Source organism: Styela clava, chromosome 6, assembly GCF_964204865.1.
Source record: "Styela clava chromosome 6, kaStyClav1.hap1.2, whole genome shotgun sequence".
Classification (NCBI taxonomy): Eukaryota; Metazoa; Chordata; class Ascidiacea; order Stolidobranchia; family Styelidae; genus Styela; species Styela clava.
In genome coordinates this window covers 2,669,882-2,686,168 of record NC_135255.1, presented here as the reverse complement: position 1 = coordinate 2,686,168, position 16,287 = coordinate 2,669,882, and the positions used below count along the sequence as shown (strand labels likewise).

At 36.4% G+C, this 16,287-nt stretch overlaps 3 protein-coding genes across 3 annotated transcripts; all 3 read left to right on the top strand.

Annotated features, from left to right (window-relative positions):
- Positions 1-98: 98 nt before the first annotated feature.
- On the top strand, positions 99-6,801 carry LOC144424602 (uncharacterized). The gene is made up of 4 exons (XM_078114039.1): positions 99-681; positions 942-1,075; positions 1,314-1,555; positions 2,380-6,801. The coding sequence occupies exons 1-4, from the start codon at positions 524-526 to the stop codon at positions 6,658-6,660; spliced, it is 4,815 nt and encodes a 1,604-aa protein (XP_077970165.1). The 5' UTR covers positions 99-523; the 3' UTR covers positions 6,661-6,801.
- A 582-nt stretch (positions 6,802-7,383) lies between these two features.
- Positions 7,384-9,288, top strand: LOC120330962 (kelch domain-containing protein 9-like). Its single transcript, XM_039397958.2, has one exon. The coding sequence runs from the start codon at positions 7,867-7,869 to the stop codon at positions 8,893-8,895; it is 1,029 nt and encodes a 342-aa protein (XP_039253892.1). The 5' UTR covers positions 7,384-7,866; the 3' UTR covers positions 8,896-9,288.
- Positions 9,289-9,345: 57 nt separating this feature from the next.
- On the top strand, positions 9,346-12,708 carry LOC120330961 (protein pigeon-like). Its single transcript, XM_039397957.2, has 2 exons — positions 9,346-12,078; positions 12,382-12,708. The coding sequence occupies exons 1-2, from the start codon at positions 9,346-9,348 to the stop codon at positions 12,613-12,615; spliced, it is 2,967 nt and encodes a 988-aa protein (XP_039253891.2). The 3' UTR covers positions 12,616-12,708.
- Positions 12,709-16,287: the final 3,579 nt, after the last annotated feature.

Below are 16,287 nucleotides of genomic sequence, written 5' to 3'. Positions count from 1 at the left end.
TTGTTCCCATTTCCAAAAGTTGCACATTTAACGGAAAAAACACTTTTACTACAAGAAATATGTGCTATCATCTGTCCTATATTCTCTGCTCTTCCGGCAACATTGGCCAATGAACGCAGACTTCTGCGTGACGTAACACATAACTTTCAATCAGCTGTTCGCGTGCGGATGAATCTCAGTTTTATCGCTCAGTCTTGTGTTAGGTTGGGTGCGGTTGCCTTTCCATCGTTTTTTTAGTTATTATTAATTGAGTTATGCTAAGACGGTGTTAAAAAGTATAAGTAAGGTGTTATACACTCGTAGATTCTTACCATGGATAGCAATTTTAGTTGTTAAATAGGCTTGTAGGGCAACTTCAAGGACTGAAGGAGGACTAGACCTAGAAAGATATAAAGTTACGGCATCACAAACAAACAAAGATATTTCCATGCTTGTATGGAAGGTTTAGAATTAATTTATTGACGATTCTTGAGTATTCAGCAGACCCTTTAATATAGACTACAGTATATTTGAATGAAAAATAATGGCCGTTTGTGTGATGCATGTTTGTAAGAACGAGGGGAATGTGACCAATTTTACTGATGTCAGTTGGTCTAAATTTATAGAGTCGACAAAGACCTGGGCAGCAAAGATAAGTCATGCAGGAGTTGAAAAAGATGTAGCGTTGGAAGTGATTGAAAGGTGAGAATTCATGTATCACTGTATTGACTTATACAATGACAGTTAATGTTTTAAAATATATATGTATGCAGGGCAGGGACTGTGTGATTTAACGAGATTCAGTGTACACATAATCTTTTATGCAAACACTACATGACTGTAGTACCGTACATGAGATAAAATGCATTATGTATGAGTGGTTTTAGTCAGTGTTTAGTGGTATTTTTATTTGTCGAAAAACACTCATGTTGTTCAGAATATGCGTTTCTTCCTCATTTTAGATACTTCACTTCAGAAGAAAGTGGCAATGTTCCACCCATTCCACCTAATGCAGGCTACCATCGCTGCTGCTATCAGCGCTATACATGTAAAAATAAAATGGGTCGAAGAAAAAGTCACAAGGAAAAGCGTAAAGGTATATGAGAATCATAACAATTGCATCAGTTTAGCTACCGGTACCGCTAAATCTTGTCTGAGGTTTTGTTTGCTCTCCTGATTTCAAGACCAGTTTTTATTTATTCATTTTTACAAATCATTTTATTGCCAGTCATGCTGATTATGGAGTCTAAATAAACTTATACTTACACTAAAATGTGATGACAGACCGTGAGTAGCGGACAATTTGGTAATTGAAAATGAATAATTTGTTTTAGCCGAGGAGCTTGATCCTGACACACTCGCACTGCCTAAAAAGATGCTACGCTCTTCTATACCAACAAAGGGTTTGAGAACGATTGAACGACCGCATATTTTTTCCGTAAAGTGTACTATATGTGGAATTACGAGATTTAAACGCAATAAGGTGACTGGGAAGAGAGTATTAGAGAAACTTACTCGGTGTCAGACATTGGAAGCAGGATGCCTTCTCGAAGCAGCAAAGCGAAAAAAAGATGAGGTGAGTTTGAAATATCAACCTTTACATCCATCAGTTATGATTGTGGTGTAGTCACCAGTAGGGCTGTCCAAGTGAATCAATTATTCGAAATCGAATAGAATTGCATACTATTCGAAGCGTTTTTCGGCCAATTTGCGAATCACTAAAATATGGTACATAATGCGCCTCACGACCACCTTTGCACGGCGTTTTTCACGGAGCAAGCAAAAACCTATTTCTATCGCTTTCTTTGCTGTAAAAAGATGTCTCTCCTATTGCCCGGTAACATGTAATTATCCATTTCATGCATGGCCATAAATGAAAAGTTATCGAAAACAAAGATTTGAAGATGACGTTTTTTAGTTGTTTATCATTTTGCTGAAAATTACACAAAAAATCTTGAGTTAGTAATACCAATGATAACAGGATTTGCATGCCCTATTAAAACTGAATCCATTAAAAGTGAGTAAATACCGTAACGGTGAGAGTTCGTGCAATTTCAAACTCTTAAAACTTGATAGTATTCGAACCCCTATTTTTTTGACCAGTTCAAAGAGGCTTGTGATCTCCTTTTATAACTCTGGAAACATAGTTATGCAATATATTACCAATAATTTGAGTGTAACTGCAAATACGTTATCACAATATCGAAGAGGAAGTTTTTATTGTGCAATAGAGACAAATTTAGGATTGCACAATAATATTCGGTTCGATTCGAGAAAAATATTCGGTTTGATTCGAATCAAAAAAGTATTCGATTTTGAACAGCCCTAGTCACCAGGATAATGTTTCATTGATAAGCTTTTATATTCCTCGTTAGCTCATGTTGATTGTATCAATTTCAGATTTTACTACTCCAACTACGGGATGTTGATCCGGTTGCATCCGAAGTCCGGTACCATTCAAGTTGCTACCAAGGCTATACTCGCTTCATGAGAAGAAAGATAGAACAGTCAGGGTCTGTGGATACGCGGTATGCTACTGCATTCAAAATGTTTTGTGAAGAATTTATTGTACCAAGGATAATTGTGAACAAGGAGATATTTCGGTTAACATTCTTAAACACCCTCTTCAAGAGATACATCGAACAGTTTGAGCTTTTTGATTCTCCTGGTTATCGTACCTCCAACTTGAAAGAGCGTTTAAAAAAAAAATTTCCACAACTTGCATTTATACGGTCCAAAGAGCAGACGTGCAGTGATCTGGTGTTCGTGGATACCATTTCAGTTGTTGATGTCATTGAAGAAAAAGAAAACACTGCCGATCATACTGTCACATACACTGTTTCGGAGGCAGAAATGGAAGACGATTCTGAGAATGAGCAACCAACATGTTCGCAACCATCCGCGCCTCCTGCAACTAATCCACAGCAAATATTTGCTTCTGCGATGTATCTCAGAAATGTTATCAATGACCATGACCCTTCTTTTCAACACTGGCCTCCCACTTCAGAGCACTTCGATGATAATGCAGTGAAAAAATCTGTACCAAAGTTGCTGGTTCAATTTATTAGTTGGATTACTGGGTTAATCTTTGATCCTTTTTGTGTAGAAGTAGAAGAAAGAATGTCAAAAAAAATCTACTCCATCTGCCAGGATATTGTTTACCTATCCAAGGGCGGAAGAATGCACATGCCCAAGCACATGTCACTTGCTATGGCAGTCCGTCATTTGACTGGATCAGCCTCGTTGATTACCCTCCTCAACGGTCTGGGGCACTGTGTGTCCAATACTCTTGTTTTAGAATACGACACTGCTCTGGCCACCTTACAAGAGCTGAAGGGTCCCATCTCTATTCCATCATGTATCAAATCAAATCGGCCTGTGACGCTTGTGTGGGATAATAACGATTTTGGGGAAGAGACATCTACTGGAAAGGGCACCACTCATAATACTAATGGTATAATAGTACAGAGAACTATTCCTGAATGTGAACAAGTATCTGGGTATTTGGAACCTACAGCAGGACTTTCACGTGATAGAAAACGCTCATTTCAGCCTTCATCTTCTGGTCTAGTTGCATATCGTGGACAAAAGAAAGCCGCACCGCAACAGATTGATGAGAGCGTAGTGACAACTAGATGCAGTTTTGTGGTACAGGAATATGCCCGAAAGCTTGACCAGGCCTATATTCTCACAAGGATTCCAGGGGACAACGAAGAATCTTTTTTTCCTACATGGACAGGATTTAATACAAAGCTGGTGCAAAATGTTCCCCTTTTATCATCTGTGGGATATTTGCCTGTAATTGATGCAAGCCCTACAGAAATGGACACAGTCTTGACTGTCCTGGAACGAAGTGTTCAGATTGCAGATAAACTCAAGTTGCAGACAATAGTAATTGTTTTCGATCAGGCTATTTATTCTAAGGCTCAGACAATACGGTGGCAGACGGAACTATTTAAAAACAGAACCGTTCTTCGACTTGGTGAATTTCACACTGCTATGACTTACTTAGCTTGCATAGGTAAGTGGTTTGGCGATGCAGGCCTTCGTGATATAATCATCGAAGCAGAACTTTGTGCAGAAGGTTCTCTCACTGGGGTGCTAAGTGGACATCATTATAATCGAAGCGTAAGGTGCCACAAGCTGATTTATGAAGCTCTTCATCGTCTTAGATGGCAGTCTTTCCTAGAGGAAATTTCAGAAACTGATTACAATCTTGTGAAAAAAGTCATATCTGACTTGAAAGAACATTTCCCTTCGCATATGTATGCAGAAGTTGCTGTCTCACCTGAGTACAACACTGTGTACCAGAAATATGTTGGATTTATCAAGTCAAAATCAAAATGCCCAACTTTCAGGTTCTGGTCTTCTTACCTTGAGATGATTGAAATTCTTCTTCTTTTTCTGCGTGCCACAAAAGAAGGGAACTGGGCATTGCATTTGTCTGCTGTCCGTGCCATGTGTCCATGGATGTTCATCACTAACCGCAACAAATATGCCCGATACTTACCAATATATTATCTTGAGATGATGTCTCTTCAAGAGACCCACCCAGATGTTCATAACATGTTTGTAAATGGAGAATTTGTGGTTCAGAGACAAGCACGCTATGGATTTTCACAAGTTGCATGCGATATGGCAATAGAGCAAACGTGCAACAGAGATACAAAAACGAAAGGTGGAATGGTAGGATTCACCCTCAACAAAGGTGCTTCTCAGAGGTGGATATTATCACACCCAGAAAGGGCACAAATAACAAAGGCATGCTTTGGGTATGCTGGGAGAGACTCGCAAGGGCGTGATAGGAAAGATCTTGATAAACCTCATTCTGTACGAGAAGAATCAGCCATTTGTCGCATTATTGAGTGTATGGAAGGTTTTATAAACCCCTTTTCACGTGAATCTGAGGATCTTATACATATTGTTTCAGGAGTCGTAGTTCCCAAAGTAATTGCCAGTGATATTATGACTGCTGAAGAGAGAGGAAGATTCTGCTTCACTCAGTTCTGCAAAGATCGGCTTTTATCAAACAAGAAAAGTTTTCATGATACTATAAGTAATTTGAAATTAAAATCGTTTTCAAGTGTTGGAAAAATAATTAAGACCAAATGCAGTCAAAAGGAGATGGATTTAAAGTCTGAAAGAAATCTGATGGCGCGTCTTGCAATCATAGGAAGAGAGAGAGGTATCAAGATTGAGGATTTGCTCAAATACTCTCTTGGCCCTTTGCCCTTGTCGTTGGCATACACAGACGGAGGCCTAATGAGGACATCCAAAGCAAAACTGATGCATTACCTCTGCGAAAGTATACCATCTTCTATTGCTAAAGGATTACCAACCGAATCAGTTTGGATACTAGATGCAATGGCTGTTCTACAAAGCATCAACCACAGGAATATTCCCAAAACATTTGGAGATCTTGCCGCACTATACCTTTTGAAGTTGGTGAAAATTGCCCAGGAAAGTTGTGCAAAGGTTGTGCATCTTGTAATGGATAGATACCCCTCAATAAGCATTAAGAACGCAGAAAGACATCGGAGGGCTAAGCATCAAGCTGTTTGCCAAACAAGAGAAAATGAAATTTATTCAGAGAGCCAGAGGATACCACTCCAGTGGAAAAAGTACTTATCCTGCGGAAAAAACAAGGAGCTCCTGATGGAATTTTTTATTAAATCTTGGAGTCAGAATGTCCAAAGTCTTGACTTCACACTGTTTATCGGCTATGCGGAATCTTGTCTGAAAATTTGCTTTGCTAGTACATCGCATACTCCAACAATTGCAACAGTAGATGAATTGGAATGCTCTCATGAAGAGGCTGACACCCGTCTAATGCTTCACGCTAAGTTTGCCGCTAACTCTTGCAACTCTATAGTAATCCAGTCACCAGACACGGACGTGCTCATACTGTGCATTGCAAAATATGACAATTTGGATTGTTCTCTTTGGTTTGAAACTGGCGTTGCCAAAGGTAGACGGGTTATTGATGTTGGTGCCATACATTGTTATCTGAGCCAAATCCACCCATCGGCTCCAATGGCTATGGTAGGAGCACATGCATTCACTGGCTGTGATAGCGTGTCCTCCTTTTATGGAAAAGGAAAAGTGAAGCCCATCAAACTGGTGTTGGAGGAGTCAAAATTCATTGAGTTTTTTGCTCAACTAGGAAGATCTTTTGACGTTAACGAGGCATCAATGAATAGAGCTGAGGAATTTGTTTGCTCGCTGTATGGAGAGAATATGAAAAATGTAAACGATGCCAGGGCACGTCTTTTCAAAACAGGCAAACACATGGATCACACCCTTCCACCCAACAGTGATTCACTAAAGGAGCATGTTCTGAGGGCAAATTACCAGGCAGCAATTCATCACCTTTGCCTAGAACCAAAGCCAATTATTCCTTCACCTATTGGCCATGGATGGGTTCTTGATGATGGCGTTTTGCAAGTTAAATGGATGGATCTACTTCCAGCCCCCAAATCAGTTCTTGAGTTGGCAAACTGCAAGTGCAAGAAGAATAGGTGCCAAAATAATTTATGCACATGTGCCAAAAACAACCTCAATTGTACAGAATTTTGTTTTTGTGTTGACTGCCAAAACCAGTGTGAACTAATAGAGGAAAAGTCGATTTTCGAAACCGAGACAGATGAAAATGAATTAGATATTGAAATTATAATTTATTAGATTCTTACAGATATGTGATAGTGTCATTCATTCATTCAATTTTCTTGACTTTTCAGTGTCAATTTCTCTTTTTTCATTATTAGTGTTTTTGTGACTTCATTGCATAAAAATAAATGCGCTTGATGGCTTTTATAAAATAAATGCAACATCTTATACCGTTCTTTGTTGCTTGTGCGAGGGAGGCTGATTTTGGTCAGACAAAACGCTGCAGAAATACATTAGTGTTAAATGCAGCTGGGCTCTTGAATTGCATAGTTCTTTTGCTGTATTGTAAACCTATGGTTATTGATTTTCTGGGAACCACCTTATATCGAATTTAGCACCAGGGTTTTAACCGATTAACTTGTGTTTTTGTGCTTAAGGAGATAATTTGTGATCTTATCGCATAAAAAATTGATGCGTTCGATGGCATATATGAAATGAAAGCGACGTTCCATGCTCTGTCGTTTTAAGCCTATGATCATTGATTTTCGGGGAATCCCCTTGATATCCAACTTTTGCATCACGATTTTTGAAGGCTGATTTACAGAAAATGTGCAACTTCCGTTAGTGGGAACAAGCTGTAATGCGTTCAGTATGTTCATTTTGATACAAAACTGAAGAATAAATATAGTTACCAGATGTGCGCTACGAAACTCACTTTCTAGGCGTTTTTCAGGGCCTCGGCTCGCGGCCTAATTTTTTTATAAAAAGTTTATTTTTACTGTTCACTCCCATTTATAAAATTGATCAATTTGGCAGTGGCAATCATGATAAATTTATTAATATGGTGTGGCAAGTAATTTTTATTTATTTATTTTTTATTAACTACCAGTATGTAATTTTTCATGTTCCCTTTACTTAATAACCTCTATATGGTTGTGTGTGTGGGTGCGTGTGAGCGTGTGTGAAATATTTCAATTATTTTAGGTGAGTGAACACGTACCACATCTTCTTGGCAAAACCTTCCATCTTATATACATTCTGTACGTTTTAAACCTTATCTAAGGTTTTGTTCGCTCTCCTGATTTCATAATCAGTTTTTATTTATTTATTTTTAGCATTCATTTTATTGTTTTGCTGATTATGGAGTCGAAATAAACTTATACTTATACTTTATAGTAGTCTAATGACTGAATGACAGAACTGCAGTCTGCAGAATGGTAAAACCTTGAATATTACAATATACTGATATAGTATGAAGTGCAGTGCAGTAGACTATGAGGAATGATGGAGTATGAAAAACTCATTGAGGATCCCTTATTGAAGAGAGCCTTTCATGCATGGTGGATTTATAATAACAATATATATCTTCATGGTGGTGTTGACAAATACAACAGTTTAAAGGAACCATTTGAGGATGTGGTGGAAATACAATTACCATCTAAATCTGTTCAACCGGCCAAATGCAAAAATTTTGGTCCAAGAAAATCTCATCACAGAGCCATTATTATTGATGAAAAATGGGTCTGTCTTATCGGAGGTTGGGATGGACGACAGAGAACATCGACAGTTCATGCATTGAATATGGAAACATTTGAATGGACAAATTTATCTGTTGATGCACTGTGCTCACCTCCAGTTGGGTTAAGCGGTCATACCTGTACAAAAGTTGGCCTCCGAGAAATTATCATAAGTGGAAGAGAAGGTGGAGTAAGAATGCAACGTCGATATGGTAGTGTTTATAAGCTTACTGTCAATATTGAGAATTTGTCATACAATTATAAGGAATTACCAATACATATTTCATCAAGGTCTGGTCATGTTTCTTGTTTACTTGAAAAAAATTCAATGTTGAACCTAATTGTGGGAGGCGGTAGGGATTCTGACTCTGCAGAAATAGTTGGAACGTGGCCAAAGAAACAAATAAATTTTTCACATAATGTTCATGAATTGGAACTGAGATTAAAAGCACATTTGCCTTCTCAGAGAGTGGAAACCCAAAAGAGGCCAGTTGCTAATTTATTGATTCCCACCAAACCACGTAGTCTTCGCTACCATGCTGCAATTGAAGCGGGTTGCTTATGTCTTGTACATGGGGGAGAAGTATTTGGAAGAGCCCGCGATACAATTTCGGGAGATATTTTTGTCCACAACAATGTTGCAAGCAAGTGGTGGGTAAAAACTTGTACTGCACCAATATTGAAAAGAATGGGACATAGTCTGTGGTATGATGATGGATATTTATATATAATATCAGGCATTGGTAGTAATGGTAAAATACCTGATGGCTCTGTTGTTTCTATTCCACTTTGATCAGTTGAATCTCTACTGTCATCTGTTTTAAAAACATCGATCTCATTTACAAGCATCCTTTTATGTTCAGAATGTACTGTAATGCTCAAAAAATGTAATGTGAATGAATTAGGAATAGAAACTACGCTATATCATTCATGTCATTTCAAATATGCTAGATGCTAAAAAACCATCAAGTCAATACATAAAATGTAATACGAACCACAATATGTGTTTTATTCGAATTTTTCAAGATGAGTTGATTTTTATCGCATTTCTTTATTTACACAAATTCACTGTAGTGTTAACGACTATTTAAACATCTAGGTTTTTACTGTTTTATGCGGTGTGATACTGGGTTTTATTTCACCTATTTTATTCAAATATCTATACAATCACTGTACTTCTTTTCAGGTAGCTATCAAACCTTTTATTTAATGTTTAATCAAGACCGGAGAAGAAAAGAGCAAAATGTTGATTCAAGAGAACTTGCTGATTCCCAGCCGCATCAGTCGTATACAAGGAGTATATGAACAAGGACCAGATGGCACATTTCTATACTCTTGCTTGTCACCATCCAATCATACTGAAATTCGGCTGTTTGAACTAGCAACAGAAAGAGATACTCTAATGTACAAATATGACAGTGCTGTTGATATTGTTAATGCTTCTTTGAATCCAGATCGTAATGTAATTGCCTTTACAATATTTGAAGAGAAGAATTCTGAGAAACTAAAGAAAAAATCAGTAGATATTGAAAGTGAATTAAAAGACCAAAATGAAACTACTACGGATCATATACGTGAAGCCAACGTCAACTGGATAACGCCCATAAGTGAAAATTCTGGTACGCGATATGATAACATGGATTCTGTGAAAAAATCTGAATTCTCCTTGCAACCGGTGAAGGGAAAATACAAGTCTTATTTGGCAGATATTTATCCCTCAAAATGGTTGTGGAAATTCAATGTGAATCGATCTTTCTATCAGAAAGTGATATTTACCAATTGCTCTAAACAAAAAGAGATCAACGGTCATCCTACTATTGAAAATCGTCTCTTGTTGATAATGCATCAAAATTATATTGCTATGTATACTATCTATTTGAAATGTTCTACTGTGAATGAAAAAAGCCTGGATAAAAATAAAACTGTTTCTTCTTTTTCAACCATATTTGAAGACAAAGTAGAGATACACGACAAGCCAAGAGCAGTGTCAGTCGGAAAATGCTATTGGAGTCAATGGGATTATTCTCAACAGCAATTATATTATCTTCATGTTAAAAAATCCAGAAAAACAAGTACCGATTTGAATGAAAAATATGTCACTTATTCTACATCCCTTTGTTGTGATCAATATGCAGAGGAACAATTTCAACAGCAAGTTTTCAGTTGCAGCATCAGCTTGGATCTTGAAGAATGTTTTATCACATGCAAAGATTCATTGTATGAAATCCTGAACATGGAAGCCACTGTGTCATCTTCAGGTTTTAATATGAAAGTGTTGAGAATAGAAAATGGTATGATATGTCTATGTTGGCAATCAAGGACTAAAGAAAACGATACCATCTATAGAATTGCTGTTATTAATAAAGATATTGTAATGACATGTGTATCTAACAAAGTTGAATGTGATATTTCCTACCATCGGTTATCATTTTCCAGCATTGGAAACAACATCCTCATTCATTCCCCACAAATATCTGTGCATTTGATAGCAATTGATGCCTTGTCTAGTGAGCATTACAATTTCAAGCAACATTGTCACTACCTTGCCAATACACCAGAATTACCAAATATTGTATCCCTTTGTCAACTTCCCTATCCTGTTCCAAACATTCTCAACAATGATGATATTGGAAGAAGTAATAGTCGGTGTTATGTTTATGATCAAGCAACCAACAAAATATCTATAATTTACATCGAAAGAGAGAGTATTGGTCGCTCATTTTTCAGCAACGAAACAACTTTGGAAAATAAAATTGCCATAGCCAGATTTGCCTCGATTGCATTTCTTGGAGATTCATCCAAATCCACATTACTTACGAATGTTCTTCTGAGCTTCTTAGAAAAAGGTATGATTCTTAGGGCTGATAAAATTCTAGCAACGTTGCTGTTACACAATGCAGCCAATGATTTATGCTCTCGATTGCCAGATGTTGAATTTTTGAGAGATATTCTTCCACTCGCAATAGATATGCCACCTGTTGAGTCAGATAAGTTCACGTTTGTGCTCAGATTTATAAATATCAATGATGATATCTGTCATCAGATATCACAAGCGGTTGAAAAGAGCAAATATACTGCGGACAGGTGGCAAAAATCAAAATATGGCCTGAAGCATGGAAGTCATCTAGAACCTTATGATACACATGCAATTGATGAAGAGATTTATATACTTGGAGAGGATTCTTCCAAGTCCCATCAGCGAGAACAAAAATCTCAACTGAAGGAACGCCTCAACACCATTTTTGAGCGGGAATTTTTGAAGGCTATTGACCCTGATGATGGGAATAACGAAGAAAGTATATTGGACTGTTTTAGTTCGCATCATCAAGATCATATTAGAGAGAATTTAATGGCTCTCACGTTTGAAAAATTGTCTGATCACTTGAAGCAACATCTCCCTGACAATTTGCCCATTAAATCAATCGCTAGAAACTACATTACTGCCCAACTGAGAGCAGTGAATCATTTTGTTTGTTTGTTTATTTGTGCTCTTATGTTTGATGAGCCAGATCGAGGGCTTTTTGAACCTATTTGTCCTAAAGAGAAAAATCTTTTACAGCTGCTCAATCAATTGTTTTTATCATGCACTTTAATTAACTTCCCCATTCCGACTGGATTTCAAACATGTCTCACCTGTCTCACATTTCGTTCCTGCTTTACGACACACCTGTCCATTGATGATAATATGTATTTTGAAGACAGTAGTTCAAGCGGGGGAGATGCAGTGTTGTATCCAGAATTTTCATCAAATAAAAAAGAGGATATTGAATCATTTTCATTCGAGTTTTTTCAAAAAGTTGACTGCAAATCTATCCTTCTTACTCGGGAGTTCGTTGCACGTTTCTTGAAAGAAATTCCTAATCATGAGACTTATGGATCTCTTATTATAGAAGTGTTACAAAGAACAAATCATGATGTATCTATGGTGTCGAAACAGCCACATTTGACTAGCTTGTTGGCAAGGGTGCAGATGAAGGTAAATGTTTAGTCAACTTTCATATATACAATTAACCAATAATATTGTTTCCACTCTTCATGTTTTTTCTTGAGGACTGTGTGTGCTCAGTAATTATACCAACTTAACCTGCAAAAATGTACATCAAACTGTTTAGATTTGCAATCTTTTACTCATGAAATGATATTTCTAGAAAAAAATTAGGATTTTGCTGCAATATGAAATATTAATATGATGAAAATTCCTCTGTCACTTTTTTGTTGAGATGCGAAATACCAATTTTACAGAACAGTTTCATAACTTTTATATTGTTATTGTCTTCAGAAGTTGCTGTCAGCCCCAGAGAAAAAGCTCAGAAGTGATTCAAATATTAGTGGAAGTGACATAAGTTTCATCACACCCTCCCAAAGTGGTTTTTCACCATATGACAGGTTTTTAGATTTTCTTCGACACTGGGCAGAAAACTGTGGTCGGGATGTTAGCGGCATTGAAGAAGCAACCATGCAGTATACCATTCGTAAGCATGGAAAAGAAGCTTTAAAACATATATCTCATTGAATTTATGAGGAAAAAATGCGCCAGTAAAGCTTGGCTTTACCTGATGACCCTCCGATCTATTCTTGACTCTTTAAGATATATAAATATGCACTCGTTTAACTCTCTCGCCGCTCGTTAGTCCATATGGGATTCTCAACGCTATTAAGTCTAGCACATGGTAACCTACTGTTAATATCGCTCTTAGCTGTTTATTGACGTAATGCCCTGATATGAGAGAAGCGATAAAACCTTCCAGCCGTGACGCAAAGTGCGAATCGTATAAATAGCGTGGATTTCAAAATCGCCTGTCAGACGTCTGAAAATGTCGACTCAGCTCAGACAGAAAATACTCCTTTATAACGACTTATTATTGCTTTAGCATGTATTTTCAGTCATACTAACTATCCCTGATCATTCCTGGCGCTGTGTTGTTTTGATAAATATGATTTCGACTGCTCCATAGTTGGCAGAGGTATGGAGATTTTTTGTATGTAAAAAAAACGTAAAATTAATGGTAATTTTAACGCGTGAATGCGCGTATGAGATTGTTTACGTCGTTCTACGCGCATTTCCGTCGAAAAAATTTAATTTTTTTGCATTGGGGGTGGTCTGTGCAGTAATAATAAGAGCTGTGACGTCATCAGTATCGGTAATTTGACCTTGAACTTGACAATACTGTAAATACAATTGTGAATTTCAGAGTAATAACCATTTATGCTATAATAGTCGTTTCGGTATTGTTATGTTAGGAAAAACTTGACGAAAACGTTGAAGAAAAAACTAATTAATTAGGAATTAATTATTAACCCTCTACTGTACACAGAATATCTCAAAGTCCAATTTTTTTTTTAGATATTTTTGAAATTTTTTTGCAAAATTTTTTTTTCGAGGAGTGTGTTTTAAAGATATATTGCTGAATAGAACTCTAGCAGACGCTTTTAAAAAGCCATGATTGAAGCTTAAGGGCTTAATGGTTGACAAAAAAAATAAGTTTAAAAATACCCATAAAATGGTGAGGGATTGGAGCGGTCGGAAGGTTAAGGGAATCTTGTTTAAATCTTTCATTGCAGGATGTAGGCATGTCCAAAGAATTCGAGAAGCTTGCCATTTTGCAATGAGATAGTGATTCTTCAAATTTTGAAATAAATTAATATATATATACTACAATTAGATCTGATTTAGTTATTTAAAATTATTTCCAATGAAATGAGATATGCGGAATGCACACTCCCAACAAAGTTCTGTTACTATAATGATATTCAATATGATAACTCTTGTCTTGGTAAGGTTCTTATCTTGATTTTCGATCTAATGTGGGCATAATCACTGTTCTGTGATTAAACTGCTGTAATCCTTTTTGATATATCCTGTAATAAAATAGTATTGTACTACTGATTTTTTTTTGTGAATTATTTTTTTGCATATGATTTGGGTATATATATGGTTGATATAAATTTGAAATTTCGGATAAAGTCAATGCCAAATGAAACAAAATTATTGGGAATGAATGAGGTGGGCGATTACCCGAGAAACCGAAATTGGATGATATCTCTTGTATGAATGAATTTGTACATTGTATGTTGTTTTATTGCAATAGTCTTGATTTATTATATTTATGGTATATTTATCTATGCATACTTTTTAATTGTTTTATTTATATTTGCAATTTTTTTTTAAATTCTATGTGTGTAATTATTTTTTTTTTAATTAACAACATTATATATTATTTAATATATACAGTTTAATGTTTATTTAATTTATTTCAACTCCATTATTAACATAATATGCAATAATAAAAGATAACAGGCAATAAAACAAAGAATAAGAATAGCTAATATATTGCAGGGTAGTCGAAAACGTTGGCAAAAAGTTCTTACACAAATTCATCAGCCTAAATTTGTTAAAATTACCAATATATTATAAGCTTATGCATGAGTTTAGCGTATCCATCACAGAAACAGATTGAAAAAGAAACAAGTTAGAACTGGAATCAGAATTAGAATTTAGATTATTATTATATTATTATTATTTTTATTATTATATTTATATTATATATATATATATATATATATATATTATTATTATTAGATTAGAAAAAAAAAAAAAAAATAGAAAAAAAGAAAAAAAAAAATAGAAATAGAAAAAAAAATAGAATTAGGATTAGAAATACGCTTGCCATCGCGAATTTTAATCAACATTCATGGATTCGCATGTACGAGTCCCGTGGGGGCTAATTGTGTTCTAGTTTTTTTAAAGAACTTCGGTTATGTGATTTCCCTAACTTATAGATGTTTTCCAGATTCTATTGAGTAACTGCTCTTAAGTCTCGCGTCAATCTGTATTTACCAACGCGCAATTCTACACTATAGTTAGGCTTACCATACGTCCCGCTTTAGGCGGGACAGTCGCGCTTTTAAGCGTTTTGTCCCGCCGTCCCGACAAGTCAGCCAAAAGTCCCGCTTTTTAGCGTTTTGTCCCGACAAATCAGCCAAAAGTCCCGCTTTGGCATTCAGTCATCCAGCATAATACACGAACATGTTCTCGTTACTGTTGTTGCTGTGTAGCGCAACGCAAGCCTATACTTACTGGAGGTGATTGCGTTATTTTGTTTGTTTCGTTGTTTCCCGCTAACATTGTTAGCGAACGTATCACATGTAAAATCAATTCTATTTGGTCCTGTTCGGACGTTCACGCGAATGCAACATTGAACAACGTCTTTTTGAAGGTGTTATCTACAGAAAAGCATACTTGGGCGAAAAAGTTAATTCTCAATGCTTGGAAACAGCAGACTATTTCATTATTTTTTTTGCTGTACATAAAAAATCTGAATTAGGATCATTTGTATCGTTAGCGTCTATTCCTTTCTATTTTTCGAACTGAACCCGATATTTAGACAAAGAATATGCGCATGATGACAATATGGTCAATGAAGACAGCCGGGATGGCTTTAACTTCAGGCCTATGTAGTAAAATTGAAAACTGTACAGGATACAGAAGTTACAGGATCACAGCTAAGGGGTCGTGTCTCTAGAGGCGTCCCGCTTTGAATTCAAAAAATATGGTAACCCTAACTATAGTTCCAGTAGTTTCTATCACTTCATTGACGCCCGCAACTTCGGTCAGAGCCAAGGGACGAATTCCTTCATTTCTAAATGAGTGCGCGTGACTTTTGTTTACAGCAAAGTTCCTTACAAAATCTGTTCAATGGAAAAATGTTCGAGTGACTTGTTTAGTTGTAATTGCTGCGTCACCATTCACATATTGCTAATTAGCCATAATACAAAAAAAAAGCCGATATTCATGAAATCGGTAACGCGAATCGTTGCTGTGCCGAGCATAATTCCCGTTTATTCACATCTGTCACGCAATGTCCTGTTACCAATTTTTTATTCCAAAACAAATGTTTTCTATTTTGCAAAAGAAGTCAACCCAACGCATTGAGTATGTGTTTAGTTCAAAATGATGAAGTCAAACATACTTGTTTTCTGGTGATGATATTCATTTTATAATATTTTCTTTGCTTGCTGACGAAGTCAAAATATTGCCTTGTTAGAATATTTATTCCATAACTTCCGTGTTTTCTCAAGTGGATTGAAGTGAGATATTGGAGTACTATAGCGGTGTTAGATAGTAGTCATTTCGACGTCGCCTAGTTCGAAAAGGAAATGCACGAGTCTCGGCCGGATCTTACGG